General features: G+C 33.5%; 1 protein-coding gene across 2 annotated transcripts; it reads right to left on the reverse strand.

Annotated features, from left to right (window-relative positions):
- Window positions 1–1,950: 1,950 nt before the first annotated feature.
- Window positions 1,951–13,527, reverse strand: LOC138692003 (zinc finger protein 664-like). 2 transcript variants are annotated; one of them, XM_069814744.1, is made up of 5 exons: window positions 13,328–13,514; window positions 10,826–10,923; window positions 10,422–10,559; window positions 6,715–6,797; window positions 1,951–4,580 (listed from the first exon to the last, which is right to left on the reverse strand). In XM_069814744.1, exons 2-5 carry the CDS (start codon window positions 10,916–10,918, stop codon window positions 3,833–3,835), a joined length of 1,062 nt encoding a protein of 353 aa, XP_069670845.1. In that variant the 5' UTR covers window positions 10,919–10,923; window positions 13,328–13,514; the 3' UTR covers window positions 1,951–3,832. The 2 variants fall into 2 exon arrangements, with proteins under 2 accessions (XP_069670845.1, XP_069670846.1); XM_069814745.1 differs by lacking the exon at window positions 1,951–4,580 and adding an exon at window positions 5,598–6,089 and having other exon boundaries at window positions 13,328–13,527.
- Between the last annotated feature and the right edge of the window lie 575 nt (window positions 13,528–14,102).

Here is a 14,102-nt window from a genome sequence, read left to right on the forward strand (position 1 = left end):
ACTTAAACTTTAGGTAATTTCATAGAAGACGGGCACTTGGTTGAATGTAGTAAGTATTACCAACGTCTTTATTTCAGAGTTAAATGTTAGTGATCTTTTAGTGACTTTTACATGTTAGTTCTAGGTTTTTGTACTAGGTGTCGCCGTGATTTTCTTTTAATTTTATTGGTTATAGTTGTCATTTGTTCTAGAATTTTCGTTAATTTTGAATGGATAATGACGTTATCAGTTGTTCTTGGTTGTTTGACGTGTGTGGTGTTATGTTGTGTCTGATGGCTAAAGCTATTGAAAGTTTCTCATTTTATGATTTTTGTTATTTTCTTTCGATTTGATTGGTTATAGTTATCATTTATTCTAGAATTTTCATTAATTTTTCATGGATAATGACGTTGTCCTGTTGTTCTTGGTTGTTTGACGTGAGTGGTGTTACATTGTAGATTTGTCTGCATTTGTCGAATGCGCATCATCATGCTTACGAAAAGCCACTTTTCAGTGCCAATAATTTATTTTGTGTGCACAAGGTTGGAATTTTGAAGTAAGAGGGAAAGGAAGGAAACCGTGTTCTGAAATTTATTAAATTTTGTGTCTATTTTGGTTTAGTTCTTTCGCTGGTGAAGAAGGATTGTGTTGAATGTTGAGAAGAAAACTGTTTTTCTGTGGTTTAAAGGAATTATTTACTGAATTTTCTGTAGAAGTTAAGATGTAATAAGTGTTCGAAAAGAATTTCATTTAGTGTAAACACGTGGTTTATTTATGCAAAGTTGACTGTACGACAAAGTGTTGGTTTAGTTCTTTGTTGCCTGCATGGTTTAAGTTTAGATTGCCTTAAAGCCTGTGTCATTTATACTGGAAGTGAAGAGGTTGTAGTTGAAGACGTCGATGAGAATTGAATTTTATTTCATAAGATGATAAACTATTATGTTTTGTTTTGTGTTTTAGTGATTTTTGGGGGTAAAGTGCGGACGAAAACTGCCAGAAAAGTACTACCAACTATGAAGTTCGAATGCCACCAAACGCCAAAAAAATCAAAGGCGAAAAATTAAATATATTTTCATTTTTTTGGAGGGCTTGTTCTTCTTTAAAAATATGGATATATATTTGATTTTTCATCTTTGATTTTGCGATGTTTGGTGACATTTGGACTTCGTAGTTGGCAGAACGTTTTTGGTAGTTTTCGTCAGCCATGTTGGATTTTGCCCGTCTTCTAGGAAATTACCAAACTTTATAATTTTTTTTTTATTTGGACGCAATTATTATACCTAATCTTTGGCGTACCATAAACACCGATAGAAAAAAGTGGCGCCACTGTGCAACCTAGTCTCATGGGAACAAATGACACTTTGTTTTAGCGGCTCGTATTGATCGATAGTGAATGCAAACAGGATTGTATTGTCTCAGGAATTCCACACGTGGAAAAGAACGGGCACTTCCGCCGCTGTACAATTATAGCGCGGTTTATTATTATTACTATTATTATTATTATTATTATTATTATTATTATTATTTCTCACTCAGCAGTAAATCTCTGAAAAATGTGTTAACAGCAAGTGCTAAATTGTTTCAAAAAATATGTTGGACCATGTTTTACAAATACGAGCAATAAGTTACTCAGAAAAATAACAGTGGGGTTCACACCAATATTCTACGCCAGCTCACATGACTGAATTTTACGCGGAGGTGGATTGACATTAATTTCAGCTTTATGGCATGGCTTTCCTTACCACATAACATTGCACTTGAGAATGTGCCCAGTGCTTTGATTGAGGGCACTGTCTGCGAATAAAGGCAGTTCAATACTAACGACTGAAGCGATCGTTCGAGGCAATAATTCGGAAATTCCACTTGAAAACATCTGAACTGCAAAAATTGTGTAACTTTTATTTTAACAAGAAAATGCAAATTTTATCAGCAAAATCAAAGAAAAATAATCTAATACAAAATAACCCTCTTATGTTACAATTGTCATACAGAAGCAATTGCCTGGATTGAACTTCTTACACTCCTACATAACACGAAATGCACCAGTGTGAAGATTCTATGAGTATAGTACTGTTTAAATGTGCAGCACAAGTTTTCCACTTGAGATATCCTTCCTGAACCTGTTATGGGATGGAAAATAACAACTCAAAACTTGGTCTAAATCTATTGTATATTTAGGGGGATAAGCTTATTAAACACGGGGTATAACATTTTTTGTGATTATAGCAATATACACACTACGGTCTTTACGACCATATTTTGAAAGAAGAACAAAACGTTTTTCGAAAATGACGATCATGTTGAGACTAATATTTTACTTCAGAAAGTTATATATAATATAAAAATACAGACAATTTTATAAGTAAACACACATAAGTTTCATAGACTTCAATAAAGGCAATCGCCGTAAGTAGTTAAACTCACTATTAAAACCGAATACTAAATAAATATAAATTCACAAGAAGCGACCACATATGCATTTTCCCAATAAAAAGCCGGGATCAGGTGAACGGTAACACAAAAAATCCTAACTGTATTCGTGTATTGAAACACACATTTTTTCAGCAGAAATTTACATATATATTAACGCTAAACGTGTAACACATAAGCCTATGCCTTTTTTTCAGCTTATCCCTATACGTGAACTATATTCCGCAACTATAGCATTTGAAAGACATTTCGTCTAAGGATCGTATTCATAGACGAGACTTAAGATCAAAGTCGACTTTGGAAAGTATAAAGTCACCATTTTCCTATTCACAGTCGACACTTTGACGAAAGTAAACTTCAATCGTGACTTTACTTCGAAGTCGCTGGAAATCTAGACTTTTGACTATGACTTGCGTTCGTGAACATAAGGAAAATTGTTGAATTTTCTGAGAATATTGAGGACATACATGAGATTGCTCATGTTCCTTAACGTATTATTAGATATAGATAATAAATTCAAATCAAGGTACAGGTTTGATAAACTGACTGTAGGTATTAGATATTCTCGTCATGTTTTAACCATTCATTCACAAATATTAATCAGATAAGATGTGTTAAACCAATAATACAACATATTTCATAGCGAATTTATGCTACAGGTAGGCCTAAGAATTGATAGCCTGATACTCATTTTGACTATTTAATTCTGTAGAGGATAGGTTATACAGTTGGATACATGCAGTTAATTTATAATCCTGCGGTCGTCATAATAATGTTTTCTGCATATTTATTAGAGGCAATTTTCAAATAGTTTCTGCAGACATGTAGGGAGGGAGTAACTCTGCCAACTGTAGCAGGATAATGTCTCTTTTATAGTCTGTCATTGGTGTTATCTTATCTTGCATATCTTCAGAATGAAATCATTTTACAATGAAATAATTACTCTTATAATTATAAAGCCCGCAAGAAAGGGTAACAATCACTTAACATGTAATTGATTTGTGACTCATAAGGAGGCTTTGATTGTGGCAATGCCTACTCTATTTCAATTATCTACTAATTTAATTCGTTTAAAAGGCAGTGATTGTGATTGCCAACGTTAGAACAAAAACATCAAATCTCGACTTACGAAAGTCAAAGTCAAAGTCCCAGAAGTATTGTCTATGAACAGGACTTTTAACAAAGTTAAACTTTACTACGAAAGTCGACTTTAGGAAGTCTTAATCCATCGTCTCGTTTATCAATACGGCCCTAAGTTAATACTCCAGATCCCGGACAATTCCTTACAGATACATAGCAATAAAATGGTCTTTCGCATCAGTGTTGGCAGGTATAAATCTTGCACTGAAGAGAATTTGAGAAATAGTTACCCCATACACTGAATTTTCATGCCTTTAGCCTACGTGAATGCGAAGATGTGCGTTTAAAACTGCCGATGCCGAGAAACTCTCTCCACACGCCTCACTTTTGAATCACATTTCGCCTTATGTATGCCTGCATGTCTGCTTAAAGCTTGCGAAATGGAGAAACACTTCCCACACACATCGCATTTGAACGGCCTTTCGCCGGTGTGTATGCGTGCATGTCTGTTTAAATCACCCGATGTTGTGAAACACTTTCGGCATAACTCGCATTTGAATGGCCTATCCCCAGTGTGTACGCGTAAATGTCTGTTTAAATCTCCTGATGCCGAAAAACACTTTCCACACGCCTCACATTTGAATGGTCTTTCGCCCGTGTGTATTCGAGCATGTTTAGTACAATTTACTGATGCCGAAAAACACTTTCCACACACATTGCATGTGAATGGCTTTTCGCCTGTGTGAATGCGTGTATGTTGTTTTAAATGTCCGGATTGTGAAAAACACTTTCCACACGCCCCGCATTTGAATGGCTTTTCGCCCGTGTGAATGCGAATGTGTTTGCGTAATTGTGTCAATCGTAAGAAACACTTGCCACAGATATCGCATTTGAATGACTTTTTTCTTGTGTGTATACGAAAATGAAGTTCCAGAGATTGCGATGTTACAAAATCCTCGCTGCATATATTGCACTTGTTAGAATTATTGCTCACATCGTTAATGATTGAACCACAATGTGTCAATTTGTGTTCTTCATGATTAATGCTGGTACATTGATGTGAAACTCTCTTCTCAACATTATCCACAACGCTGAAATAAATACAAAAATTTATCGGTCTTCACTGTAATATATCTGGTGAGATCAAAATACACCAATCATTATATAACAACACATTATAAACTTTTAGTAGTGTACACGGAAGGACAGAAACACGTTCACGTAATGGTGAAACTCGATTTCTGTTCCTTCTACCACATTAAAGCAGATTTTCTCGATAGAGGATTTGGATGTTACATAGAAGAAGGTAATATTCCCAATGTAGGCTAAAACAAAATCTGGAGAAACTATCTTAACTGAAGATGGATTAAAACAGAAATATTTGGCATAACAAATTAAAAAGCAAGACTTATACATAAAAGAAACCACTATAATGATTACAAGTTTAATAACAATAACAATAATAATAACAATACTAATAATAATAATAATAATAATAATAATAATAATAATAATAATAATGATTTATTTAACTTGGCAGAGTTAAGGCCATTCGGCCTTCTCTAACACTCAACCAGGAGTAAAAACTGCGTTACAAAAACACTACAAATTTACAAAGTACACTACAATTTTACACACAAAACTGAAAAAGATAATAATAATAAAATATAAACAACAAGTAAGAAGAAATCAGACATAATATATAACATACAGAAAGAAAGAAAAAAGCATAATAAAATGTGAACAGCAGGTCAAAATAAATGAAGCATACAAAGTATAAAAAAATAAGACAATTATTGATAATAATAATAATGATAATAATAATAATAATAATAATAGTAATAATAATGTTAATAGTAGTAATAAAATAGTGCAGTACAAAGCATACAATGAATACAATATTTTTAAGTACACACAGTAAGGAGATTTATGATTATATATAGCTCAACTTATCACATTAGAGATATACTATTATGTTCTTACATTTGTAATATCTATAAAATTTTTAAGTATTAGACCTAATATAATTAGAATTTTATTAGGTTGGGATGGCTTAGGTTTGGTTTCTTACTGTTTAGTTATTTATTATCAAAATGTTAAATCTCATAACGCAGGAATAATTACTGCGGGAAAATATGAAAACAAAATATAAAATGAGACAAAAATATAAGCAATATTACAAATAATTTATGTATTCTTTCTTTCATCATCATCATCATCATCATCATCATCATCATCATCATCCTGTGAAGTACTAGTCCCAAAAGAACTGTTACGGCCTGAAAAAGCGATTTTCTTGCCATCTTGTCATAGGTCGACCAAGTGACCGTTTCCCATTTGGACGATACTTCATTATTGCCTTAGGGATCCTGGATGAAACCATTCTTGAGACGTTTTCCTTCCAGTTAGCTGATATCTGGAGATATAGTCCAGTATTGATGACACATTAAGTTGTTGAACGACATCTTCATTTTTCTTTCGATCCCATTTAGTGTAGCCAGCTGTTCGGCGCATGAATCTCATCTCGCAAGCTGTTAGTCTGCTTTCATCTTTTGTCCTTATAGTCCACGCTTCACAACCATAAAACAGGACTGGTCGAGCTATTATTTGATAAAGATGAGTACGAGTTGATTTTTGTACTAATGAAGGTTTTAGAACTCTATTAATCATCCGCATTGATTTGTTGAAATTTACAATTTTCTCTGATAATACCAAATTTTTGAACAAAAGTAAGTTGATATCCTAAATAATTAAAAAACTCATTAACTCTTTCCAAAACTGTGTTATTTAAATAAATTTTGCTTGAATTCTTTCATTGCAAATAAATTTCTGAAAGCTAGTTTACTATATAAAACATCAAGAAGTGACAAATCCTCAACAAATTTTTTACACATAAAAGTAGATTTTAAGACATTTTATTTCAACGAAGTAATCTGTATGTCATACGAAACTCCAAGATCAACAGGAAAATCTGTGATATGTTTTAATTGTTATGAAAGACTTCTTCCTTGTAGCCATCTCTAACTCTGTTTCTTGCACCATGATTTTGTTAAAATATTGTCAGTCCTAACTATGTGGCACTGAAATTAAAGAAAGAGGCATAATGCTCCGACACTGGATGTAAGGTCAAGGACAACAGATGGAAATACTAGTAACCCTAACAATAATCGATTCTAATGCAAAAATAGAACTGTAATGATGCAGTGGGTTGTACAGTACACTCACCTCTCAGAAAACACTTCATCCTCCTCTGAAGATACTTCCACTTTCTGTTCCTGCTGAACTCTGTCCACATCAAACAAATCTTCCTGGAAAAGTGAATAAATATTGAACAGATGACCATCTTGGTCATCGGTTTCCTGTCAGAGACATAACTTCTCAAACCTAATGAATGCAATCTCAATTTTCAGTCAGGTTTGACTTCTATACAAAATCTAATTGTAATTTCATGTTGTATGATTTATCCGATAAGCAAGTTGTAATACAATGTCCGGCCATTTGTAAAGGCTCGACTGATAATCGGACAGTGACAACCATGAATATGTAATAACCCAACTACAGCAACCAAAGGGAAAACAACAACCAGGTATCATGTAACTTATATTACGCACCACATTCGATTATGGTAAAGTGCTCCAACATGTGAAAATGAACAAACAACAAGGAACCTTGGTGCAATAATAACGAATCAACAAAAAGAATTTTTAATATTTTAATAGTGAATACCTAGTGTAAGGTTACAACATTTCAAGTAAAAGAAATAACTGCATTTGTCCACACAATACGTCAAAACATCCACAGTGTTCCACAAATTGATGGACAATTACAGCAGAAAAACAAAATTTTAAATATTAGTAATAAGTGTGTGTTTTTAATTTTTAATTTTAATCATTAATTATCTACAAACAGATTGTTTTATATGCGACATGAAATCACCAGGGTACACATTATATGTTTCATTCACACAGTTCATGTGCACCTATTTGAACATGTAATTAGGCAAATTTTCATACATTTGAAAATGACACATTAGTGCCGAAAACGTTTATGTTATAATTAATCATATAATACTAGATAAGTATAGACGGTATATTTCAATTTTAACATTGTATTAAAATCTAATTGGTTCTCTCAAACCGCCTTCAATTACATCCTTCATGTATAATTTAAATTCAAGCTATTTGTCAGTATTGAAGTGCAATGGAACCCATTTGCAACCTTAAAAATATATGCATGAAATGTATATTACAAATAGCTTTTAAGGAACCAGTTGGTTCATTGCTGCCCTCACCTAAGCCCACCATTGGTCCCTATCCTGTGCAAGATTAATCCAGTCTCTATCATCATATCCCACTTCCCTCAAAATCATTTTTATATCCTCCCATCTACGTCTCGGGCTCCCCAAAGTTCATTTTCCCTCAGGCATTCCAACTAACACTCTATATGCAGTACTGGATTCGCCCATACATACTACAAGCCCTGCCCATCTCAAACGTCTGGATTTAATGTTCCTAATTATGTCAGGTGAAGAATACAATGCGTGCAGTTTTGTGTTGTGTAAATTTCTCCATTCTCCTGTAACTTCATCTCTCTTAGTTGCAAATATTTTCCTAAGCACCTTATTTGCAAACATCCTTAATGTCTGTTCCTCTTTCTAAGTGAGAATCCAAGTTTCACAAACATACAGAACAACCGGTAATACAATAATGCATATTAGTACTGCAAAATAAGTAATCAAAATTTGCTATAATATTCGATGCAAGTGAACAATAATTCTGTATGTAGTGCAGTATGAATACATTAACTTATGTATCACTGTTGAAAGTTTTATTTTCTCAATATGCACAATCTCTATTACGACTTGTTTTTTCAGATATGACAGCAGAAAAGAAAGATTTTGACTCCACACATTCAACTTGTACTTACTGTTTATAACTATAAAATAATATATAATACAGATATTCCCAGCAGAGGGACTTGGATTCAGAAAAGAAACCTGAAATTCGTAATGACTGTGGAAATTTGTGAAATAATAAGACACCTGTATCATGAGAGATAAAGAAAGTTATGGCAGATCATCAAAGTCCGTAGAATATATTGTTAATACTGATTTTATAAATGCAAGTCCAGAAAATTGTAAACGACATTCTGAAACGAGTGTTATATACTAGGAATCAAGTTGATTAAGGGACAGTAGTTCAGCCACCTAACAATGTGTCATAATTTCATAGATTTGTTTGTAACAAAATAAACCCAAATTGTTATAAACAAAGCTGTATTCTTTCTTTTTTATAAACTAACTTTTTTCTATAGTTAGAGAACTTCCAAATCTCTTATATATATATATATATATATATATATATATATATATACACACAGGGCCGCCAAGAAGGGGAGCAAAGGGGACGAGTGGATATGGGCCAGTGAGCAATAAGGGCCTGTCAGGTTAAGTGAGTATGATTACTTTTTATTATCATGAATAAATTATTCGTAGATACATACGGGTAAACCTAGTATAAAATTTTGTAAGAACATTTATTTTGTTACATAAATTTGACATATTAACTCAACAATAGTAGAATTAATACAAATTACCACTTCATATGTAAATATTTGACTTTTATATAATAGAATATCGGTTTCCCGCATTAACATTTACTACACGACAATTGATGGCCCCGGCATTTGCTTGAACTATGATTCTGTCGCTAGTACTGAACACGTGCAATTATTTATTGGTTTATCCTTTTTAACTAACACTGGCCCACCGCAATATGCTAGTGGACTCCCCCAAACAGTAGTCGCAGGATATGTGTCTTTTTCAGTATATTGTTTAGTGTCGAAACTTTCGTCTTTTCGTTGTCGTTTCGTAAATTTTGTTCATTAGTGTTACCGGTTATATTTTAACTGCACAATGGACAAGTACAGGCATAAGTCGGGAGCTGAGAAGCACAAGGAGAGACAGAAAAAATTGAAACATATTAATATGGGTGCTAGACTGCGTGAAAAATATTATGAAGATATTAACAAAGAGATCAGTGATGAGCCGAAATATTTAAAATCAATTCATGCCTCTAATTTAGGGCCAACCCCACTGAAACCTATGAATCTTCTAAATAGTCCGAGAGAATTAAAACTGCTCAGTTTATTTCCAAATATTTGTATACCCATTAGAATATTCTACATAATTCCTGTGACAGTTGCTGATGCTAAAAGATCCTTCAACAAAATGAAGGAAATAAAAAAGTATTCAGATAAACAATGTGTCAAGAACAACTGAGTAACCTTGGCCTTCTGGAGAGGATCTTGTTGGTCTCTAAATTTTGATGTTATAATAGATGATTTTGTATCATGAAGCCAAGGAGAGTTGTCTGTTAATGTTGGACTGCAAATTAGAAATTACAGGTGTTTTGGAATAATGTTTTAGGATTATAATATGTGAAGTTTTGCTAAAAGTATTCAGTGTAATAAAAGTGTATATTTTTAAGTTCGTGTCTGTGTATGGGGCTATCTCTTATTTATTTTGCAAATAATTATTATGGTTAGAATAACTGGTAACTTGTAATTGTTACTTTTTTCAACTGGGGTCCGAGTACAGTATTGCATATGGGCCAATAAATTCTGTCGGCGACCCTGTATATATATTAGTTTGAACTTATCGATGAATATCTAGCATAGCAACAGATAGACCAGTATAAGAAAGGAAAATCTTGTAAAATAAAATGAAATCCTATTTCCAGGCGCAAGAACTTTGTCCATATATTCCAGTACACACTAGAAATATACATTTGCGAATTATTATTCTGTTTAAAATCTAAAAATAAAAATTCTGCAAGTAAACAAACTATTGGAAACAAGAGAATGATTAATAATGCAACTATTAAGGCGTTTGAGATAATTAAAAATGAAGTATCTGACAGTGAACAACTTACATCAACTTCACATTTCACGAATGCAAAGCTCGCAGGCAGTGACGTATCTTCAACTTTTATCTCTGATTTGATTTCGTAACTGTAATCCACGCAATCTGCCTTCATACCCGTCACGTCCAGATGCGACAAATTCCCTTCCTATAGAACAAAATTACAACATGGATTATTTTATTGAGTTGTATTAAAATTTACTTAGTGGCAGCCGTCAGACTGGTTCTGAATGACCGATATTGGCTACCTCTCTCAACACAGATAACAAGTTACATAATTACTCATAATGAGCCAAGTATTTCTTGTGAAAATAGTTTACAAACTGTGATATGTAAAAGAATCTGATTTATATTCTACAGCATTTGTGCAAAAATCTCTTTGAGTATGATATTTTATTATTAATTATTCTTTACCTTTGATGAAGCATTATTGTCTTCTAATTTGTACGTGTTGTCTTGTTGTAAGTCCAAACAATCATCCTCAGGTTCCAACTTGATTAAATCCATCGCAACTGAAAACGGAGGTTATGTAACTGACCGTGATTTAGAGAAACTGAGTTCTTGAGATAATTTAATACAAGTTGCTACAATCTAAGTCACATGACACTTCCCTATAATCATCTACTTTCACAATAGACCTGCCAAGACCCCTAGAATTCTCTACCTGTTAGTACTAGAGACTGTCGAAATAAAATTAAATCGGAACACAAACTTACTAGATACTTGTTCAGTAAGTGAGACTCGTCCAGGCATGGCTTCTTGTAAATAGGAAGTAACGTCAACAAATGAACTGAGATGCAAATTAGCCATTGAGATAATGCCCGCTAGAATAGCACCTATCGGAATACTCCCTAACTACATTCTTTAGAATTGTATAATGGATTCACCTATATCAAGCATATTAGCTGAAATCTTTATTCACAACATAGAAAAACACACATACTAAACACACAAGAAACACACAGAGAGAATAATGTCTTGGCATCGATATGTAGATGACATAATAATCTTATATAATGGAAACAAAAGACAAATAGAAAACCTACATCAACAACTCAACAAAATACATCCCAAATTAAAGTATACAATAGAAACGGAACATAACCAAGCTATAAACTTCTTAGACATCACCATAACCAAAATAAATAACAGACACGAATTCAAAATATACAGGAAACCCACTACAACCACAACCATAACACATTTACACAATTCATCAAACCATCCCATACAACATAAACATGCAGCTTTCCGTACAATGACACACAGATTAATTAATATACCAATGAACAATGACAACTACACTGAAGAATTAAACACAATAAAATATATAGCACAAGACAATGGATACAACCCTAACATAATAGACACATTAATAAATAGGCAAAACAAAAACAGAACAAACCAACACAAACACCACGTGAGAATAAATACATAACATTAACATATCACAATACCAATACCCACAAAATTGCAACTTCATTCAGAAAACTAAAATACAAGATAGCATACAAAACAAATAACACAACACAAAAATATCTAAATAATCACATTAAACATTCAAATAAATATAATTCAACTGGAGTTTACAAATTAAAATGCAATAGTTGCCCACATTTTTACATAAGACAGACAGGAAGATCCTTTCATACAAGATATAATGAACATATTAAAGCTATAACCAAACCCTACATCACATCAAATTATGCAGATCACATTATCAACAATAATCATGACTACAATAATACAGAAACAGATATGGAAATTTTACACATCACACCAAAAAGTTCACAGTTAAACATCTTAGAACAATACGAAATAGCCTATATAAATATACAATAACATACCCACAAAATATATTTAATACACAATTACAGTTCAATACCCACACATTATTCGATGTCATGATACGTCATAACACACAAACAACCAGCCCCCACCATAAGAGCAACACACCCCCACCCCTACAACCGACAAATGCACATCGCAGAATTCAAGATCATCAGTAGTTTAGGAGACACTGATGAAGACGTAACATCACGTCGAAACGGTCCGTCTGTCCAAGGTATATAACTTTTTTTTTTTAATTTTAACTTTTTAACGTGTGACTAAACAATTTTATGTTTTTAATAAACAAAGTGTTAACGTGAACTATAATCAATGTATAAATCTTAGGTTAAACGACAGTTGAGCGGATTCCGCCGATTTTGGAATAGACACCGACGTGGTTAGGTTAGTTTAGGCTTTTATTATCCCGTCAAGATGAAGGTGAAAGCGATTGAGTGTGATTTTTTGTTTTCTATGTTGGCAGTTCAAGTACGTCGGTGTCTATTCCAAAATCGGCTGAATCCGCTCAACACTCGTTTAACCAAATCTTATTTAGGTACGTTACATTGCCGCATTTTTAATAAAAGTTGGTCTCACTTGCAATATATAGTACGTACTTATGTGACGTCAAATAGGCTTACTGCGTCATCCAATTTATTGATGGGGAAAACAGCGACGTTTCGTTGGATCCTACCAAATAAACGTAACTATGTTTAAATCTCACTTTGATATTACAGTTCAAACTAATACCACAGTAAGCTCAATACGCAGTAAATATGCATCCATAGATAGTCGCTAACCACTAGGATCGCTAATATCGCCTCATTACAGACAATGCGTCATAGTACTGGCACAGTCTACTGTTCCTAGCACCCTCACAACACAAGTTTCGTGACTGTATATATTAGACTGCGCTAATATCACGAATTTATGAGGTGATAATAGCGATCCTAGTGGTTAGGAACTTTCTATGCATGCATATTTCCTACGTCTTCACCTTCTTGACTGTATATATCTACTAGATTGCTAATACTTCTTACGACACCAGTAACAGTAAAATATCGGTACCGGTAGTAATGTAATACATACACAGCAATCAGTCTATAATGTTAATTTATTTACGTCTAATGTCGATGTTTACTTATAATATATACACTTCCATCTTTAATATTATTTGAAATGAAAGAAAATGCAATCTTTCTTGCCAGCAATCTAACACTTCCGTCAAACAGATTGATTTCATTCCAGGATATCAACCAAAACTTTATTCATCAACAAAACGGCAAAGCACTAGGGTCAAACGGGCAGTGAAAGGCGGGGATATGAAACTGTAGTAGCCAGCTGGAGACTGGTTCAGAATACAATTTACAAATTGAACATTCTTAAGTCACACTTCAGCTACAAAGTTTTTCGTTAGGCTACTTGCCACTTCACGTTTAGTCAGTGTTAGGTCACAAGGCCTGTTACGGTCTCACATAAAATTTTCACGCCATGTCTTAGCAGGACTACCCGCAAATCTTTGGCCATGTGGTACATAATCATAAATTCCCTTTGGGAATCTACTATTACTCATTCTTTCCAAATGATGTTTCCAATTAGACTGATATTGAACAATGTAATCTAAAATTGGTTGAGTTTTTAGTTCCTTTAAAATTTCACAATTTCTTTTCAGATCCCATTTAGTATAGCCCGCTGTTCTTCGCATGAATCGCATTTCACAAGCCGTTATTCTGCTTTTACCTGCTTTCCTCAGTGTCCACGCTTCGCTGCCATAGCTGAGCATCGGTCGTGCCTATGTGTTGTAGAGACGTATGCATATTTTCTACATATTACTAAGCACTTACTGGCTTTTAAGGAACCCGGA

Source organism: Periplaneta americana, chromosome 16 (genome assembly GCF_040183065.1).
Source record: "Periplaneta americana isolate PAMFEO1 chromosome 16, P.americana_PAMFEO1_priV1, whole genome shotgun sequence".
Classification (NCBI taxonomy): Eukaryota; Metazoa; Arthropoda; class Insecta; order Blattodea; family Blattidae; genus Periplaneta; species Periplaneta americana.